The following is a 21,443-nucleotide window of genomic DNA, read 5'->3' on the forward strand; positions in this document are numbered from 1 at the left end:
TTCTTCACCCAGAGAGTGGTTGGGCACTGAACAGGCTCCCCAGGGAAGTGGTCACAGCACCAAACCTGACAGAGTCAAGAAACATTTGGATAGTACTCTCAGGCACAGGGTGGGACTCTTGGGGCTGCCCTGTGGAGGGACAGGAGTTGGATGCTGGTGATCCTTGTGGGTCCCTTCCAACTCAACATATTCTATAAATGCTCCAAAAAAATCCAGATTTGCTAAAAGCTTGTTTTGCTGCTCTGCGGATAGATCAGAAATCATGAATAAATGTGGTGCTTATAAAATGGAATATTGCAAAATATCTGTTTTCTAAAAGGAAACCTGACTGTAGCTTTTAAAACTGTCTGTCTTATTAGGCACAGGGTTCAGTGGAGATTACAATGAGTATTTTGGCCTACACGTGGATGAAGATGCTTTGTGCTATCTGATGCTGGCCAATCACATGATTAATTCCTTACATCCAGAATGCATAACCATAGCAGAGGTAAGATCAGAATCAGCCACCCTCAATAACATTAATATTGATTAGTTTGCTTCGGGGTGTGAATTTCTTGTTAATTATCGAGTCACACTTTGGGTACTCAAGAACTGACATGAGCTGAAAACTATTAATTAGTGGACAGACTTTGCCTGGTGGGGAAAAACAACTTGAGTATGCGCTTTGGGAATTTTCTCTGCATTAATAGGTTATTAATTAATGTGGTGATTTCTTTTTCTTTTTTTCCTTCATCACCTTGAACTTGTAATGAGGTTTGTTTTTATTAGTTTATTTCTTGTGCATGATAGCCATTTGTCACTAGTGCTTCAGGGTACTAAAAATTAACAGCCCTAGTGTGGTTTTGCATATTTTGAATTATATTGGTATAACTGACAATTCCCCTTCAAATTAAATGCAATAAACTTATAAATGTTGAATGTATAGGCTAACTTAAATTTACTATTAAGTTTCTCCAGGTTTCTGAGGGAGTGAATAGACTATCTTACTTGAGTTGATTGAGATCAATTAACTTTTTTGACAGAAAAATATTGTTGGCAAATGGAACTTGTAATAGTATGAAACACCAGAGCATTAAAATTCTATGAATAGGTATGTTTTCATGGATATTTTGTCTTTATCTAGAAGAGAAAAAACATGTAAACACTGAGGATTTTGTCTGTTACTATGTTTCAAAAATTAATTTTATTTAAAAGAAAAAGTTGGATCTATCTGATAAAAGTAGGGACTATTTGGATTTCTAATAATACTACATTAGAGATTGAGAGCTTGAGAATTTCCTGTTTATTTTCAGAAAACAAAGTACAGCTTAACTTCATTTCTTACTTATGGTAAAGTTTTCTATTATAGACAATCACTGCTAAAAGCTAAACAACAGGCTATCAAAAACAGCATCTGGTGAGCAATTACCAGTGAACTTGAGGTGGTTTCATTGGCTTATTTGAAGTGAAATATGTTAATTTTCTAGGTGGTATAAGATCATAAATATTCCTTCCAATGAAATTTTGAGTTCAGTTGTCTTGTGTTACCTGGCCTAAGAGTTTTGGTGGGTTTTTGTTTGTTTGTTTTCTTTAATAAGATGTGTCTTCAGTTTCTCTTGCTTAAGTTGAAAGCTGCTTCTTTTTCAATACATAATTTTCTGCCTTGGGGAGTTGCTACACAAATCATAGAATTGATCAATGTGCTGCATGGTTAAAGGAGAATTTCAGAAGGAGAAACTATTGACTTAATTGAAAATTACAAAAGTCAATGAAGAATGACTTTTCTCTAGCCATAACTAATTCTAATTTATTCCTTAATTAATATAATTGATGATTTTTACAGCTTTTAATGTTCTGTATATTCACTGTCTTAGTAATTGTGAAGTTTTTAGGTGTTACTGACGATATGCCCTTTTTTTTTTTTTTTCATTTTGGTCTTCTAAATCAAGCTGTGATTAAAGTTTTTTATAATAATGAGAAGAAAAAGTATTAAGTGAAATTACATCATGCCTAAAGTATTAAAAAAGCAAACAGGCGAAAAATCAACTGTGGTTTCTACTGCTGAAGTTTTTGGTTTTATTGGCAGCTCATTTTCAACCTGGGTCTGAACAAATGCTTAAAGAATAGCTGTTTAATAATAACATCACAGAATGGCTTGGGTTGGAAGGAACCTAAAAGATCATCTTGTACCAATGCCCCTGCCATAGGCAAGGACACCTCCCACTTGAACAGCTTGCTCAAAACCCCATCCAACCTGGCCTTTACCACTTCCAGGGATGGAGCATCCACTGCTGCTCTTGGTAACCTGTTCCAGTGCCTCACCACCCTCACAATAAGGAACTTCTTCCTAATATCTTATCTTACATATATTTTCTTTCTGTTTGAAGCCATTCTCCTTTTTCCTATCACCACATGCTTTTGCAAAAGGTCCCTCCCCATCTTTCTTGTAGGCTCCCTTGGGTACTGAAAGGCTACGATTAGGTCATCGTGAAGCCTTGTTTTTTTGAGGCTGAACAACCCCAATTCTCTCAGCCTTTCCTTGTGGGAGAGATCCTCCCGCCCTCTGATCATCTTCATGGCCCTCTGCTGGACTCGCTCCAACAGGTCCATGTCCTTCCTGGGACCCCAGAGCTGGAGGCAGCACTGCAGATGGGGTCTCACCAGAGCAGAGCAGAGGGGCAGAATCCCCTCCCTCCCCTGCTACCCACACTGCTTTGGATGCAGCCCAGGATATGTTTGCCTTCCTGGGCTCCCAGTGCACATGGCCAGGTCATGTCCAGCCTCTCACCCACCAGCACCCCAAGTCCTTCTCGGCAGGGTTGTTCTCCATCCCTCCATCCCCCAGCCTGGGTTGGTACTGCTGGTTTCCCTGACCCAGATGCAGCACCTTGCACTTGAGTCTTGTTAAACCTCACGAGATTCCCGTGGGCCCACCTAAACTGGTCCCAATGGAGACCTTGCTGAAGAGGGGATTCCCATCTAATGCCAGTATGCCTAGTGCTGCAAAGGCCATTCGCTTGTCAAAAATACCAGCATTTTGGTGGTGACACCAGATTGTGGAGCAATTTATTAATAGACCATCTGTTTCTTCCAATGTTGCTGCCTTCAGCTAGAGTTACAGAGGAGACTATAACTTGTGCCTCAGCTTCTCTTACCAGCTTTCCCAAGGCCCTGAAAACCATTTTGATTGCCCTTGGACTACATATTGCTGCCTCATAGCCTCCTATGTGAAAGATCAGTAATGGGTGGTGGTCTGAGGGCCACATCAGGCTAGGAAGTTTCCTGGGGGAAGATGTACTGAACAAACTAATGCTACATTTTCTTTTTTTTTTTAATGTTCAGTTAAAATTTGTAGATAGATATAAATAGTATTAAATTTAGAATTTTACTTCCTAAAATCTGGCTTTTGAAATTGTGACACAAATAGATGTGAGCTGCTTAAATTTCAGGTTTGGACCTTGTCCAGGTAGGCATCATAGCATCAGAGAAAAAGGCTTTTGTTTCGTATCATCCTGTCCTTTATAACTCAGAGACCATTATTCTGTTCTTATCCTTTCTGACTGATTCAGGAGAGCTACTGAACTTCCTTTTATCACGTCAGAAAGTTTGGAAGGAATTTCTACTTCATTATTTGGTTTTTACAGCATGTGGAATGTGGCTGCAGTTTTCTGTGTGATCTAATGACTGCTGACTAAAGGAGGATAATCCCTTGCTTTGATCTCCTGGCTTTGCTGTTCAGGCAGCCTGGGATGCTGCTGGCCATCCCAGCTGCCAGGGCAGGCTGCTGGCTCATGCTCAGCTTGCTGTTGGCCCAGAGCCCCAGGGCCTTCCCAGCAGAGCTGCTCCCCAGCCTGGCTGACCCAGCCTGCACCCATCCTAGGGACAGGATTTGACAATTGCCCTTGGTGACATTCCTGAGCTTTCTGTGATTGATTCCTCCAGCCAGTCAGGGTCCCTCTGGATGGCAGCCCTGTCTTCCACCCCGGGATGCCATCCATGAGCTCCATGGTGATGTGATTGATCTCCTCACTTATGTCAGTGTGTGTGTGTATGTGTATAACTACAGATATCTTTTTCACTAGTCCAATGCAGCAACTGGATTGAAAAAACTGGATTGAATCCAGAAAAACAGAATGAGCTTCCTAATTAGGCCCTGGTTCCAGTCAGTATTTAATTCCATAAATTCTCTTGTGTAGATGCAAGATGTGTGTGATAATCCATAACCTTTGTCAGTGAGAAGTCGTTCCACCACATAAGTTAATAACATTGAGTAATGATGGATATTTCGTATTATTGGAGACTTGCATTTTCTGTCCAGATAAGTTAACTTTTTGAAAGAGAATGCTGTGTGATAAAAATTGCCTCAGAACATGGTGAAATAAATATTTTGAGAACTTGGAATTACAAATTTAAGAATGGTCAGCTTCCATCAACATGAAGATGAAAAATTATGCAAAGATCATGTCACTTTCCAGGACTAGCTTGATCAATAATTCTGGTTTTGCACAGTGGGGAAATAATAGGGATCATATTTTACTTCCTTACTGTACTTAATATTTAGCCTTTTTTTCATGCCATTCTTTATGCAAAATATCAATAAACAAAATGAAGGTTTAATTTGTCTTTTGTTGACTACTTTGTACTTTCTATTGATTACATGGAGCTCAAGAGAGCTAATTATTTCAAACTCTGCATATACTGAGATCTCTTCCTCTTGAAATATCTACTCTACTAAAGTATTTTGAGATAGAGTATTTGATGAGAAGCCAATGCTTTTCCCTGTAACTTTTGCATTCAAACAACAAATCTGGGTGTAGTAATCACTGATGTTTATTTGTTTTAACCTCCCTTAACCAGGTGAGTCTGTGAGGCTGTTTACAGGGTTGTGTTTAGAGAGTGTTTCTATACAAGTATTGCTGTATGATAGAAAACACGAACTAGTAATTGAAATGCCATAGAAATTATGCTGGGAGTGTGTTTTTTTAAATCTCTTTAAGGATGTTTCTGGAATGCCAGCACTTTGTCGTCCTGTCGAAGAGGGAGGAGGGGGCTTTGATTATCGACTGGCCATGGCTATCCCAGACAAGTGGATACAGGTGAGAAAGAACTTCTTCAAAAACACATTCTGCTCTTCAGAGTGGCATGTTTTTCTGTCAGTGAGCACACACAGACAAATCCTACTGACAAATGTTGCTCTCTCTGCTGTTAATGTCCTATTGAAATAAATCCTGACAGGCTTGAGCACAGGCATTAGTGGCTGCAATGAGAGCTGTCAGATATTATGGAGGTTTTCAGGTGAGGAAGTTCAGGGGCTGGTCTTTTCATTCTAGCTGATATTTTTCTTCATACAATACACATAAACTCAATTTGTTTGAAGTAACCTGTATCTTGCAATAGCTGTAGAATGTGTAATCTATAAGGAATGGGAACAGGTAGATAATATGTTAACCATATGCATATAAATATTGAAGAATCACCCCAAAAACATGCAACAAACCCTCCTGGCACTGTGTGTGTTACTTGAAATAGAATATAGAGCTGGAAGTTTTAACCAAAGTAAACCCAAGGGAATTATACAAACACCTGCAATTGGTACAGGGGGGCTTCAGAAAGAATAATAAAAATCTGTAAATGCTCTTCAAGAACAATAATATACTAATAAACACTGACTACAACAAGGATTTATATCTCGTTTTCCTTAATACAGAGAATCACAAAAAAAGGAATAAAATGCTAAATGATCTAAAAAACCTCCTACTGATATTTTAGAGAAGGTTTTTCAGTTAGAGAGAAGATAAGACTCAAATCCCTTGGGCAATCATGATAATCTGAAAACAATAAATGTTTATATTACCACTAATACTTCAATAAATATAGTGAGTAGATAAAAATAAAAAAAACAAATTAACTTATCTTCAGCATCTTTCAATTTTGTAACTAGGAGGTGGAGGGCCAATTGAAAAAACAGATTTCAAACCTCTTTTCAGAAGATAAGCTTGGCAGCTTTTCCAGCAGGGACAGCATCCTTAAACTTTGGAATGTGTAATTTACATATTTAGATATTTAGATCCTGGGGCACAGGCAGGGCTCAGATTTCTGTAGCAACAAGAAATACCTTGAAGGGGGGAGAGGGTGTTTGTTTGCAGGGATTTTTGTTGTTGTTGTTTCTCTTTACACCTTCAACTTCCTTGTCACACTTTAAGACAGGCCAAGATGAGCAATTTCCCAGGTAGGCAAAATGCAAGTGGCCAAGGTCATATTACATAGGAAAGAAAAACAGACCGTAGAATTTTACAAGTACAAAAAAAATTGATAATCTGATTTAGCAATCTCTGCTGTGGTCTGCTTATTTTAATTTGCAATACTTGGATAGGAAACGTAGTTAAGCAGTAAATTCTGTTCTTTAGTGGCAGAAAATCTCACTTCTTTGAGCCTAAACATGTACTTGTCGTGGGCCAGGCGTGGGATGCTGGTGGGATTGCAGATCAGCTATGATAGTCCAGCCTGTTTCCCAGCAGAACTCCAGTTATTTAGAAATGTACTAATTGCACAAGAATGTTGTGTGATGTAGGCAGGAAGCTTTTAGCTAAGGAAACTGCAAATAAGCAGCCACAATAGAGAACACAGAGTTTGAGAAACAGGGGATGTATTTAGTTTGGTACCACATTTCTTGAGGGGGAAAATAAAGCTGAAATGATTGGAAGGGAGAAGTTTAGAACCAGTCTGACAGTTATCAAACTCTCCTACACTTCTTACTCTCCTTTCTCATCAGTTTTTAAATATATACCTGTTAATAGTAAGTTTTCTAGGTAACTTCTTAAAATCAGTTTTAAAACTGAAGGATCTCCAAGACTTTCCATGAACTGAATTCTGAGGAATCTGTAAAAGTAAGAAAGATAAATTGTTTGTGGTAACAGTGACTGTAGTAGTTGAGTTTAAAGATATGTCTAGTACATAATATTATGCTGCATAAGGACCTGAATGTGTTCAGAGCCAGAACTTATGGACTCAGGAAAAAAAAAAAAGGGGGGGGGGCAAAAAACCACCCCAAAATACAAAAAACAAGCAGAGGAAAACACGACTGTTCAGGAGTACATGGGCAGTTAGACTCAGAAAGTTAAATTTTATAGCATGATATTAGCCATCTTGGTGTTATTGCCTTTTTATCACTTTTATTTTTATATCTATATATTTATGTATATGTATTTAAGTTGTAGTGCTCAGTGGAGGTCTATAAAGTAGTATTGAAAAAAAGAAAGGGCTAACACTGAAATTAAACCAGACTTAGAAGAGGGAGGAAATAATGTCATATGAGGCAGAAAATTCCTATTAATGGGATTTAATTTAAATTGCTGAAAACCAGGAGGTAGCAGCACACAGCCCAGTGGTTAAGATGTATTTGGAAGCTATCGTGTGCCAGGGTTGCATCTCCTGATACTGTGGACCAGGTAGGTGTGTGCCCACATATTTCTTGCTGGTTTTTGGTTCAGTGCTTTTCTTTCAGGTGCTGTCAATCACATTACCTGCTGTATCAGAGGATTCACACAATAGAGGGCAAGTTATGTCCATGCTTCCACATGGAAGTATAGGAGGAACAAAGTATTCTAGTTATTTATGTGGTAGAATTGAAAAGGAAAAGAAGATGGTCAGAGAAAGCTCATCACTTCAAAACGGGATCAGGAGAATTTGAATTACTACAGTTCACAATCTACTGAACATTTCTATGTCAAGATAACGCTACATGCTTTTAGTTAAAACAGCAATAAATTTGCAGGGATCTTTTTTTTTCCCCTGCAGATAATTAAAGAGCTAAAAGATGAAGACTGGAATATGGGCAATATTGTGCATACATTGACAAACAGACGGCATGAAGAAAAATACATTGCTTATGCAGAGAGTCATGACCAGGTATTTTATCTGTATATTTATTTATAAGAAGTGAAACATGATGTTTATAGGTTTGAGGGGTTTCTTTTTAAAAATGAGGCTATAGTTGAGAAGGATGGCAAGAAATTGAGATGGGTAGATGTGGACTACTACTCATATTTTGTTTTGATCCTTCACTTTAATAAAGGAGTCCTGCCTGGAGCAGGTGGATGATGTTAGTTTTCAGTTTTGTTTTTAAGAAATGAGTGGTAGCATCTTGTTTTGCCTGTTATAGAACATAGGAAGGTGTATAATCCATGCTTTTGAAAATCTTGTTTCCATTCAGTAAGCTGGAGTACTGTTTATGATAAGCATGAACAACATCCCAATTTAGAAAATTTGTCCATTGAATCAGTTTTTGTGACTGTTGTGTTCCCTTCATGAAGATCTTTCCTCTCTGGAAGGATTGCAAACATCCTCTTTTGAGACCTAAAAGAAATATTCTGTAACATTTTGGTTCAAAACACAGTGAAAGTAATAGTTCTGTGTATGGAAAAATGAAAAAATAGTGATGAATTTTGGTAACACTCATCTCCCACAATCTTTTTGACAGTTGTTTCTGAAGAGTCAGAAAACAGTAGTCAAGAATTGTAAAATTTGGAATTTAAACCTTCTATTAGAAATTAATATATTTTTTAAGTAACTACCTTCAACTTTTTCCTTTGCATAGAAGTTGGTATTCTATTTCCTGTACTTTTATTATAGAAGTCAACAGAGGTGTCCAAAACAAAGTCTATATTTTATTTTAAAAAGAGAATTCTGCATTTATCATTCAGCATATCCATTTTGTGTACCTATTTACATTTTAATCTCAGACTCTTAGAGTATTCACTTTAAGCATGAGACAAGAGTCATGATCCTGGTAAAGAGCTTCAGAAATTACTTGGAAATCTATACTATTGTATGATAATTTGCTTTCATCAAAGCTGATTCTTCATCCTAAAGCATGGCATATAACAATACTGTTGCTCTTCTATTTTATGCTGATTTTTATTAATGAAGTTCTTTTCTATATGACTATTTTTTGTTTAGAATCTCCTACTTGGGAAAAATCGATTTATTTTTAATTAAAATAAAAAAATGATTGCAGGTATACATCAGGGTTGATATGTGAAAAGCAGGATAGAGAAACAAAATGGGAGTGTAGATAAAACTCAGCCTGAATATGCTGGAAGTGATGCACATGAGGGTACAATTCTAGTTTCTTATATTTTATAATGGCCTATGAACTGACTACTACCAGTCAGAATTCAAGGGCTCGTTGTTATAAGTTTATGAAAATAGCAACTTGAAGCCAGTTGCTGTCAAAAAAGCAGATGCAGTCCTGGAATTGTTATAAATGGAATGGAGAACAAAGGGCACAATCAGCACGCCTGGAGATTTCAATGTTTTGGGTGCCTGTTGACTGTTGGAGGCAGATTTGGTCTTGTGTCTCTAAGGATATACAGCATATCTGGAAAAAGTGCTGTGAGAGAGTTGGTAAGAAGTTCAGCCAGCGTGGATTGGTTTTCATCAGAAGAAAACTAACTAGGGTAAGATTCTTCAGGGCAGCAAAGTGATCACTGAAGGGGGAAATATATCTGTTAATAAAATTATGGCTGTCATAAAAAACAAGATTAGTGAACGCTTACCTTTTTTTTGAATAGAAAGATTAGGGCATATGAAATGACACGAACAAATGCCACATTCTGAGTCCAGAGAATAGTTGTTCCTTACAGTCTTCAGTCTTATCATTGTCACATAGGAGTTTTTAAATTTTTTTTTTAAGTCTGGTTTTTACCTAATGGAATAATCTGTAGATGCTCCTATATTGTCAGTCGGAAGTCTAAAGGATGATGACGCTTTTCAGCTAGACCTGCTTACAATTCATCTGTCTCTTTGGAATTAAATGAGTTTTCATGCAAGATTATAAAATGAAAATTAGGCTAATTAAGCAAAAACTAGCTACTTACACATAAATGGTCCAAAACGTTTTCAACTATCTGCATGCTAGTATATTAGAATAGCATTTGTGTGGCCTCTCTCAAGTAGCAGTAAGCACTAGCAAGTTAGTAATTCAGTCACTGCTTTTAGACAGAATTACTAGTTTGTTTTTTCTCCTGTGTGAAATCACTGAAAACCAATTGCCTTCTTGATTGCATATAAATGAATGCTTCATACTCATTCTGCATCTCTAAATCAGGAGTTTTGTTAATACCCTTCTATTTTTACATTCCAGGAACTTCACTTGGAATGTTTGCTCTCTCATTTTCTGCGTTTTCTGTAAAAATTCCCAAATGGTAGGTCACTTGTGACTTACCGAGTCGATGCTGACACGTCACATTTTGATATCTGTAGGCAAAAAAAAGTTCTTAGAAGTAATTATGCAGTTTGATCCCATCAGGTGAAATGTAGGATGTCAGCAGGGGCTAGACAGGTGTTTATTATCATATAATAATGATAATAATATTATCCTGTCCGTGTGGGGAGCCCCAGTAACCACATGGAGGGTTAAAACAGACACTCAAGTCTGACATGCAGTTGAGGCTCAGCTCTTGGACATCCCTGCCTCGGTTTAGATGCTTCCTCTTTTTGGTCTCAGACTAGATCTATATCACACTCACATGATTGCACATCACACAGTTCACAGGCTCAGTCATTAGAAGGTGGGGTTGCTGTGACCTGGTGATCATAGGCAGTGGCAGGAAGGTTTCTTCTGGAACAGGGATCGTGCACCCTGAGCCACGTCCTTGGCTTCTCACCAGTCTTGCAAGTCCTCCCCTTGTGACATAGAGCACCTGCTGTAAAACAAACAAACAAACAAAAGAAATACTTCTAGGTGTTAAAAACACCCAGGGTTCTGTTCACTGCTTTTTTGAACTGTTCTAGGCACTTGTTGGTGATAAGACATTGGCTTTTCGACTGATGGATGCGGAGATGTACACAAACATGAGCGTGCTCATGCCTCTTACGCCGGTGATTGATCGTGGGATACAGCTTCATAAAATGATTCGTCTCATTACTCATACACTCGGAGGGGAGAGCTATCTGAACTTCATGGGTAAGTAATCTTGGGAACAAGTCTCTCATTTTCTCATCTACAGAATGCTTGGCAGGGAAATAAAACGATCTGACATCATCCCACATCCACGGTATTTATCACAATGCTGAAGTTTAAAGCATAAATGCTTTTATGGATTTAGTACAACAGGTGATATGCATTGTTTTTCTGTCTGTAAGATGTATTATAAGACAAGAAAATAAAATCAAGATGGTTCCTAACTGTAACAGAAATAACTTTTAAAAATGTGGTAAACTCTATTTCAGGTTTACTTTTATTTACTACTCAGGTATTTTAATTGTTTTGCACACTTGTCAGGTGGTGAGCCATGGCTCACACAGTTGGATTGTATTTTGTCTCTATTCTTTTGCTTTCCTCAACTTTTTATGATCACAGTGAATTTACTTAAGATAGCTCATTAGTGTCGTGTTTATTTCAGTTATTAATTGTCAGGAAGTACTCTGGGGTCAGTTGACTTGTATTTCATTGCTTTTAGTGAAGAGCAGAGACAAATCCCAGAGATAGGAGGCACATTGTCTTATCAAATCACAGAAATTGTAAGAGCTAATAATACTTTCCTTTTGTCCATAAGCTGTAAAACCCAACTGTTGCCTTTCCTCTTAAGCACAGGTTCTACAAGAAAGTTCAATTGTTAATCTCATTTAATCAGCCAGCTACAGTTCCATGTAGTCATCTTAAAAGTGGAATATTGTTCTTAGTTTAATCCAAAATTCTGAAGGTATTTATGCTTGCTGCTCTTTACCACGTGCATTCCTTCAAGTTCTTTGCAAAATAGTTCTTACTTTATAGTAAAAATCACAGTCTCATCATGTGGTGTGACAAGTTCTGTATAGCAGTTGTGATAGTCTCATGGGGGAAATAAAAAGGCTCAAAGTCTGCTGTAAAATCACCATTTCAGTTTTCTGATCGTAAACCACTTGAAAAGTACAGAAATTTTAGCACAGTATTTTCTTTTACTTTTGTTGGTAAACAATTTGCTTTATAAAGTCAAAGTGGAGGGTTGGATGTATGTTGCCCTTCTTCCATGATACTATATTTAACAACATTTTTTTCTGATTAAAAAACTAGAGACCAGTAAGGCAGTGATGACATTGGATTTAAGCATGGCTTTACCGGTACTTGTTCTCTTTCTTGTTATTAGAGGAAAACTCAAAAAAATACCATGTTTGTTTTCTTAAAAAGAATTGAAGCAACTTCAGCACAGAACAAATTAATTCAGTATATGCAACACTAGTAAAACTATTATTTCCAATAAAATGTAGAATTTTTTCTCAAGTGAGTGAAGAGGAGTTAATGAAATAAATATGTATGAAGTGTGCAATCAGGCACCAAAACGTGCAAGGTGTGAGGTGCATGCTTCCGTTCAAATTAGTGATACTACAACAGTTAAGGAAGCAGGTGTTTTAAAATATACTCCAGCTAAACTGCAGGTGTCTTTGCCCCAGATTGACTTGGTAAGATTAGAAAAATGATCAGTAATTCAATGTGGCATGTTAAATCCACTGTGTCAATGCAGGTTGATTGAGTAATTAATATTGGATGTCTTTGAGTACTGCAAATGTTTCAGTAACTACATAATAGTTTGCTATATGTAAAGGTGAAAGGATTGTAATAAATGTTGGCAGAGGAAACATATAAATTCAGAATGCAGCTAACCCTGTGTACTTAAAATGTGTGTTTCATCCTGCTCTCTAGTTAAGCAAATACAGTGACAAATGAGTTCAACTTCCAGTTTTGTGTGAATGCTGAAGATAAGAAAGAGAAGCCTCCTGTAGAGTGGGGGAAGGAGTGGAAATCTTATTTCACAACACCTGGAGAAGACATTCCAGGTGCCTCTGTGCTTCCCTAGGTGCTCCCATGAAGCCTCTTATACCTTCTTTTTCTGAAAATAAAGGCAGCAAAGCAACGCGCTGCTTTCTCAGTGCTTTGCTCGCCTTGAGGAAAAACAAACTGCATCTACAAAATATTGTATCAGGAGTGGAAATTTGTGTTCTCAAATGTATCCTGGAACTTCTCTTTGAAGATCTGGAATAACATTTAATTACAGGTGTGTTGGAGTAACATCTGTGTTTCATACACACGTGCAGATCCCTGTTGAGGGCAATTGTACCCTCTTGAACACTGATCGTGGCTTTCTCCACACTGGGTGATTTTCTGTCCTTCTTACCTGTATCTGCAGGAAACCACTGCAAAAATCCTGAAAGTTGTGGTTCTCATTTGTCATGTTTGAGCGTTTAATTTTCACCAAAGGCTTTTATTTTTCTTTCCAGTTGCTTTTATATGCTGATATTGGCAATCAGTGATGTATGCAAACTTAAATGTGAATAGGAAAGTTTTGTCGTTTCAGTAAATTGGTTTGCTTGTAACAAAAAAAACCTTGGGGAGCATTCTTTCCTCCAGTCTGTGCTTTGGTTTTCTGTGCAGCTTTACAAGTGATCTCTGGGGCTTCCTGTGTGCATCTGGCATGGAAAACTTCACCTAGAAAAGGAAAAACTCCATATGCTTGACTAAAAAGGAGAATAGCAACAATAAACATCCTGCTGTAGTGAATGAAAACTCTAGCAAGGCCAGATTGTTTCATATTAAACAATAATAACAGTAAAAAATCAGCAATTGTTTTGAAACTTGTGCTGCTAGATTATCTTTTTTCAGTGCAAGTAGAGCTCAACAGTCCCAATGTAGGTGTCAATTGTTCAACCCCACTCTGGTTTTAAACAGAGGTTTTAATACTGAGACTGCCCTGTACTGGTCAGAAGATGTCACGGGACTTTAGGAAGTTACAAAAATTCCAAGTTCTTCTGCACAATATTTTAGTAGGAGGACATGTGCTACTTCTTTAGGGGGTTCCTCTCTTCATATCTAATATTCCATGAAGATGTTTCCATAAACAATGCACATTTGATTGTCTGAACGTAAGTGACACTTAGGACCTCAAGGACTTACAGAATGTGTCTGCATTAAATAGTGAAAGTAATGTCTTAATTGTAAATAATATGAAAAAACCACCTCTATTCCTACTCAAGTATTTTTCTTTGTAGTTGTAGTGATATTGAAATACAATATGCATCTAATTAACTTAAAACCAGAAAAGTATGTGAAAAATATTTAGGGCATATATTTCTGCCCTCCCTAATACCAGGATTTGAAAACAAATCCAGAATGAAAACCCTGTATCTGACTAAAGTTCCTAACTGTCAATTTTAGCCCTCTACAAAATAACAGAGGAGCTTGAGATTTGAGTCTTAATTCCTCAGTCACTAAACAAGGAGTAATAGAAGTTGTTATAATACTTGCAGAATATTACAGGAATCTTCTGATCTCAGCTTGAAAATAAAGTGTCCACTGTTGTTTCCCACTGGACAATGTTTAACTTCAGTGTAAAGACTCACACATTTCCTGAAAATAATAGTTGAACGTACCACTGCAAAACTGCTCTGTCTGTATATCCTTCTATTTTCCTTTGCCTTCATTTTCCAACTTACCCCTGAAGAAAAGCTATAGACAACTGTAAATTGTTCCTTTCCTTTAAATTTTCTTTTTCTATTTTCTTCCTCATTTCAACCCTGCAAGACATGTGATAAAGCTGTGCCAGTTCTGTGAACTTGTTTCCAAGTTCTCTCCATATCTTGCAAGATACATCTGCTTGTCTAGATTTAGACAAGCAAGGGAAGTTGGTTTTTTTGCCTTGAATATACATAAGCTCCAACCCAAGGGGCTTTAAATAGCATTTTGGGTCCTTGGGATCCTTCATAGCACAAATACTTCCTGTTTTATGCCACTGTAGGGTCTTTCTTTTCAGCTTGCTAACAAGAATTTTCTTGCTTCCTTTTTCATTTCAAATTGGCTTAAACTTGTATCTATTGATTTAAATGGAGATTAGTTCTTACATGAACCTCTAGCACTATTTTCATTATTCTTCTATAGTAAAACAACTCTTAATTAGGACTCCAGAGACCAAAACAATTTTTGAGATTATGTAGATATATATTTCCATATATAGCTAGACAGCGATTTGCAGTAACCAGAACATTTTTTGCAATCATGAGCATTGACTGATGGTGTTACCGTTTGGGTTGATGTTCACCTGTTTTGCTAATATCAGATTTGTTAAGCTTCCTCTTTCCCACTTGGTAGGTTATTTACACTTGGTAGATTATTATTTAGTAGTTTTATGCACCTTCTGTAGTCACCAGGGTTTTTTGCATGCACCAAAACAGCTGCTTCTGTAATACTTCGGTGTGATGAGACCTTGTTCTTTCTTTACCCTTAAAAATAAAATGCTATGCATCATCTATTTCTCTGGGTATTTTAGAGAAAGAAACTTGCCTTTTTTTTTTTTTCCTTCCATTTATTTACTTTTAAACTAAGGGATTTCATAACAGAAGGTGTTTGAAAAAGTATTGACAAATGACAGGAATTGTATCAGTAGGACAAATATCAGGGAAAGGAATGTACCCTTTCCCTTAAGAGTATTGATTAAAAACCTGAAATAAAAATTATACAGCATAACTTACAATATGAATGGGAATGTTGCTTTAGACAGAATCTGAACTACTGCTTCTATTGCTATCTATTCTAGATTAAAAAGAAATTGTATCAGGAACAAGGGCAATTAGCTTAAACCTAAGAGAGTTTGGTTCTCCTAAGCATTTTGCAAGCAAATCACTTTTTTACACTTTTTTCTGCAGCCTTTCTAATGCCTATTACTCCTGTGCACTGGTTACAGTGTGACTTTTTAGATTGTGACCTAAAACGTGGCCTTGCAAGAGCAAATGCTCTTCAGACTTGCTCACTTCGGTCATCTCCTCCTGATAAACAGCTTTGAGGTGCTCAGTTGGTGCAAACTGCAGCTTTAGGAGAGGCACTTTGAAGTCATCCTTCTTAATGCTTACCTGGTGTAGCTGACAAATGTGGTGCCAGTTCTGGTGGGTGCTTTAATTTCATGGCAGTCTGACAGAAAACAATTATGTTCATTTTAAGGTAGGAAACAAGAAGGGTGTAATCTGAAATCTTACCTACAGTTTACCAGAGACTTAGTGCTAGACCATCTGCAATTTGGTTATAGATTCCACCATGTGACCCTACTCACAAATTGGGTTGGGCAGTGGCAGTGGGAAGAATCCAGATATGTATATTAGGCTTCATTAATCACTTCAAGAGTCACTTCTGCAAGGTCTAGAAGTTCAAACTTATAATATTTGTTGTTCATTAAGAGTTGATTGAAACAAACTCCATTTCTACGCTTGCTCAAAGCACATAAGACCGACTGGGAGAAAAGCAATTAAAGAGTAAGACTCTCTCATAGTTTGAAACTAAGCCACACACACGTTACAAACCTGTCTTATCTCACCTTCTCTTCACAAATTCTTATCTCCAAATACTAGGACATACTGAAGTTGTGGGAGTGGATTGTACATCCTCCTTGAAAGGATAGGGAATAAAGCTCCACGGGTTTGTAAGTTATTTAAATATGTCAGAAAAAGGTTAGTAGCAGGAATCTGTATATGTGATGGTATCAGTGTCTGCACTGTGGCTTCTTAAGTCAGGAACCTTGGAACTTCATGGTTAGCAGCATCCTTAGAACTGCTTAACAATCAACATTTCAATCACTGCCCTCATGGAGTGAAACCAGGTGGTATTTTTCGCAGTGGGAGGGAGAATAGTCTAAATCAAGGTCACGAGTGGCACTCTGTTTTTCTTTCAGAGTAAACCTGGTGTTCCTGTAGTTTGTTCCCACATCTACTGAGCATCAGATATGCCAGAATTATCAGTGGAGTAGATTTATAGTGTATCAAGCCATTCTGATGTTGTGCTTCATTTACAAGATGTTGGGTTTGTTTTTATGGATGGGACTCATATTTTTTTATTTCTATTTTATTTATTATTATGCTTAATTTATTATTACACCATCGTTTAACAGTGGTGATATTGTTACTGGAACTTCTGCTAATGTCTCCAGTTTTGATCCTAAGACTCCATCTGGAGTTATTAGTTTCATGTCTGCTTCTTTGACAGCCTTTGTTTTTGCTTTATCGTTGTTTTTAAGGAAAATCACAGAAATAGGCCTCTATGTTAAAGCTTTACAGTATATAATTACACTTTTAGCACAGTTTTTTTGAGGAATTTCTCTTTTCAGTTTTTCAAAATGGTAATTTATTACAGAAATTATGACAAAGTTAATATCATTATGAAATGCATTTTCACATCTTCTGGATTTCTAACTCTACAGGGCATGGCTGTTATTCTCTCCTTTCATAATTACTTTTTTCCCTCCATAGCTAAAAAGTTCAGAATTTCTTGTCAGTAAACTGTAACTGAATTATTTGCAAATGACATTTATTTAGTTCTACTTAGCTGTCTTTTATGAAAAAAAACAGATATAAAGACTACAATATTCTTACTAAATTGTATTTTGCTTTCAACTTCTTCACCTGGAATTCAAATAAATTTTAAAGCAACAGGTTTACCTCACTTTCAGTTTTATTGCTTTTTTAATTCAGAATGTAAGCACTGTTAAAGCTCTGTCATAAAAATGTATCTCAAATTTCCTGGGAGGGCATATAAATGTACATATTTATCCACAAGTCTTCAGAAGTTGTCCAAAATTAAGATTTTTATTGGCACAGTTTATTTTTGCCTGTTAGTATGGAATTTTGATAACTTGTGTAAATTTGATAATATATTGAAAATTTATTTTATATCTGAGAGAGGTTTCTCTGCTCAACGATTCATTCAGTGTGTAAGAAATCAAGTGTAGCCATCTTCCGTGTTCTGTGCTCTGGTTAAATTGGATTCAAACAAAATGCTTTGAATATTTTCTCTTTATGTAGTCTTGTGCTTTAAAATGTTGCATATTGTAATTATTTTTAAAATCTTTTAAGGCTTGGTTCACCTTGTGAACAATTTGTTAATCAATAGGGCTTCAGAAGAACCTTGACATCTTAAGGTGTGCAAAAATGCTATTGTGAGATGACTTTGCTCATAATGCCTTTTCAGAGAGGAAAAATGACCTGGCTGATTCTCTCTTCTGAGCAGAGAGCACTTTTGGGGGATATATATGTGTTTTTCTTATTCACATGAAGATTTGGTCCATCAGAGTGGTCATTCAGAATGACAGATTGAGTAGACTTGCTATATCTGGCCTATAAACTTCTGCTTCTGGTGCTCTGGCTCCTCGATGGAAAACACATAACTTAAAGGAAATAAAATCTTTTCAGATTTTCAAGTAAATGTGAAGTTGATCTACACATAAAACCAAAGTCCAGCATTCAGGTCTCCATTATAATTTACCTTTTTGAGAGAGAGAGAGAGAGTGAGTGGCCTTGTTTGGAGGGTTTTCCCTCTGTTGTACCTCCTTTGATAAGTCCATGTAATAACATGTAGTTTTCACACAGAACAGAGAGAGAGGTGAGACAATCCATGTTTTCCTTTACTTCCAAATCAAGTAATTTAGCACCAGCAAACTCTCATGAGCTGGTGTAGGAGGATGCAGAGGAATCTGTTAATCAGCAGCCCTTCCTTTAGCTACATATTGTTCTTTCCCAGGCTGGTTTCGAACAGTGCAGAGCCAAATAGAATTAAACCCCACACGTTACTCAGTAAGGAATTTCTTGTTTTGAGACTTGACTGAGCAGGTGATATTTTCTATTTGTAAAGTCTGAATAATAGATCCTTAGGCATATATTTCAATTTGGATTTTAATGTGTGCAATTGTGGTAATTTGAAATGAGTTTATCTCAGTAGTGTCATTAATTCCCCAGTCAATGTAGTTTAAGCTGAGATAACACTTTGTGATGACACTGGAATAATAAAAAAGATATCTTTATGAGTTCAAGAGCTTCTTATTTTCACAAGATCTTATTAGCCTAAAATCTTCTCATTGTCCTAATTTTTTGAGGCCATCAATCTGACAGACACACACAGGAATTTACTAGAATAAGAATTTTAACAACATTGTAATTTAATTTGTATTGATCTTCAAGGGGTAAGGTATTTTCTAAGCAAATTTTCATGAGAAGTGGTAAAGTCTGCACAGTAAAGCATATTAGAACATGTTTTATAAATGATGACTTGTCTTTCTCAGATGTCTTTTGAGATCTTAAGTTTGAAATTTCATAGAAACATAGTATAGTTAGGGTTGGGAGTGGCCTTAAAGATCACCCAGTTCCAAACCTCTTCCACTAGACCAGGTTACTCAGAGCCCCATCCAGCCTGGCTTTGAGCACTTCCAGGGATGGGACATCCACAGCTTCTCTGGGCAACCTGTGTCTCCCCACCCTCACAGTAAAGCATTTCTTCCTAAAATCTAATCTAAACTTGCCCTCTTCCTTAAAATTATGTGGGCTTCAGATGTCACTGGAATGTGTCACTGCAAGTGCTGACCTCATGCTGTGATTTGGAGCTACGTTTCCATTGTAATTCATTACAACCTTATTGGAGTCTTCAAAAAGAAAGCCTGAAAGCTCTCTAATCCATTGGGTATGATTCCATGTGGGAAGATATTTAATGGCAAAAGGCTTTTATATAGTATCAGTCATAGAGAGGCAGCTATGTATTGGTGTTGGAGAGAGGAAATGTGTGTGAGGTAGGAAGCCAACCAGGATAATGTGGAGGTGAAGGAAGGAGCAATCAAGTTGGAATTGGAGTGGAGCTGCAGGCTCCATTAACCCAGGAAAGTCTCTTTGTCTTTCTGGCTAAAAAGATGTGTTCCTGTACATAATTCAGCATAAATTATTTCTGTGAGCTCATGGAAATAGATTAAAAACAGTGAAAATGAGGCATTTTAGTTATACTTCAGAGTAAGTTTTATGAGGTTAATCTTGAGTGTGAATATAGAACTGATTTTCTTAAGCTTTCAAGAAGGGAGAGGCAGAATTTATAGTGGAGTAAATTAGGGAGTTTAGGAAGACAAAATGAATTTTGGCTGAAAAGAAAATTCATTTTGTTAGGGGCTTTTTGGTTGTGGGGTTTTTTTGGTTTTGTTTTGGTTTGGTGTTTTTGGTGTTGTGTTTTTTTGTGGTTTGTTTGATTATTTGTGGGGGTTTTACTTGTTTTCATTTGATATTTTTTTCACAGTAGTACAGGTGCCATCTGAGTTGGAATGTTTTGTTGAATATAAAGCACTGCTCTCTTAATGTATTACAGAGAAGTGCAGGACAGAGAGAGTAACAAGTGACTAACACCCCAAGGAGAACAGAGGACTATTTAGTGCTGGTGCAGTCTGTTTATGGCCAGAAGCCTAGAACTTTTACTCAGTTGGGATAATTATTCAGATACTTTTTGTGAAATTCAGAGCAGGTCCTGCAAGCGAGGTATTTCCATTGAATATCTTCTCAAGTGGTATTTTTAGAGAGGTTATTTAAAAGCAATCTGGTAATCCACTCACTCCTGATTTAAGAGTCAGTCCATAGACTGTGAAACAGCTCCCTTAAGCCTCTCATATTTTACTTTTTTTTTTCTTTAATCTGGCTAGCTGTTAATACAAAGTACTGCAGGAAAGCCTGGATCATCTGGATAGCTTTATTATAGGTCAGCTCTTTGTGCAGCCTAAGCTCACAACCTTTATCTTCATAATGGAGAAATATATGGTCTTATTTCAAAGTATTAATGGGAAAAAAAGGATATCTGAAGGGAACCATTAACCTCTGTTAACATAGTGTTGGATTGGCAAAATGTTTTCCACTGTTTATCTTAGGCTCCTTTAATTCGTGAAAAGCACAGATTTTTGGAATATGATGTGTACTCCTTACTAATTGATATGTATCCTGAAGTATAAGCACCTTTTTAGGTTTTCTCTCTCTAGACTTCTGGATATGTGTCTTTTATGTCTGTGTTTTCTCTAAGACTGGGGGAATATGCTTATATGACTTTTAAAAAAACCAAACTTTGTTCAGACTGAGTTTTTGTTCTTATGTTCATTTATGTTCCTGATTTGTTATTTGTTGCAGTTCCTAATGGCTGCCACCATTTTAGCAAGAGAGGAATTGTAGATAATATTGCTTGCAGGGAGAAGTGCAGAAATCCGAACATAAATGGACTTTCATAAATCAAATTTTTTCTTTCATCTAATGTAACATAATGAAAGTGCTAGTTATTTATAGATACCAAAATACCATGTGAATGTATATTCTATTTTCCATATGTCTTCACTTGTGTTACTGTGGTTTTTATCTCCTTGTGTACTATTTAGCTGTACTTAGGCAGCTTCTATGTATTATCTTTTTGAATATACGAATAGTTCATTCTTTAAATCTCTTTTTCAATGTATTTTTAAAGTAATGGAGGTGCTATTTGGGATAATTCTTATTCCTGCCTGCAGGTGCTTTTCAGTCAAAGAAATATGAAGTTAAGTCTGATCAGTCTCCAAGTTAGGTTTTATCTCTGACACGGTCATGAGGATTGCTACTCCCCTTCCCACCCCCAAGTTTTATCCTGAGTTTTAGAAGCGATGCTATAAACTGTGCAATGCCTTTTTATG

The 21,443-nt window shown here is 36.9% G+C and overlaps 1 protein-coding gene across 2 annotated transcripts in view; it reads left to right on the plus strand.

Moving 5' to 3' along the window:
- The window catches only part of GBE1 (1,4-alpha-glucan branching enzyme 1), a 145,948-nt gene that overhangs the window by 90,236 nt on the left and 34,269 nt on the right, over positions 1-21,443 (plus strand). For both annotated transcript variants that reach the window (XM_050331890.1, XM_050331891.1), the window contains exons 9-12: positions 360-487; positions 4,977-5,075; positions 7,777-7,887; positions 10,774-10,945. In XM_050331890.1, coding sequence (XP_050187847.1) covers positions 360-487; positions 4,977-5,075; positions 7,777-7,887; positions 10,774-10,945 — 510 coding nt within the window. The remainder of the gene's footprint in view (positions 1-359; positions 488-4,976; positions 5,076-7,776; positions 7,888-10,773; positions 10,946-21,443) is intronic.

This window comes from Myiozetetes cayanensis, unplaced genomic scaffold, assembly GCF_022539395.1.
Source record: "Myiozetetes cayanensis isolate MyiCay16 unplaced genomic scaffold, myiCay2020 scf5-8, whole genome shotgun sequence".
Lineage (NCBI taxonomy): Eukaryota > Metazoa > Chordata > Aves > Passeriformes > Tyrannidae > Myiozetetes > Myiozetetes cayanensis.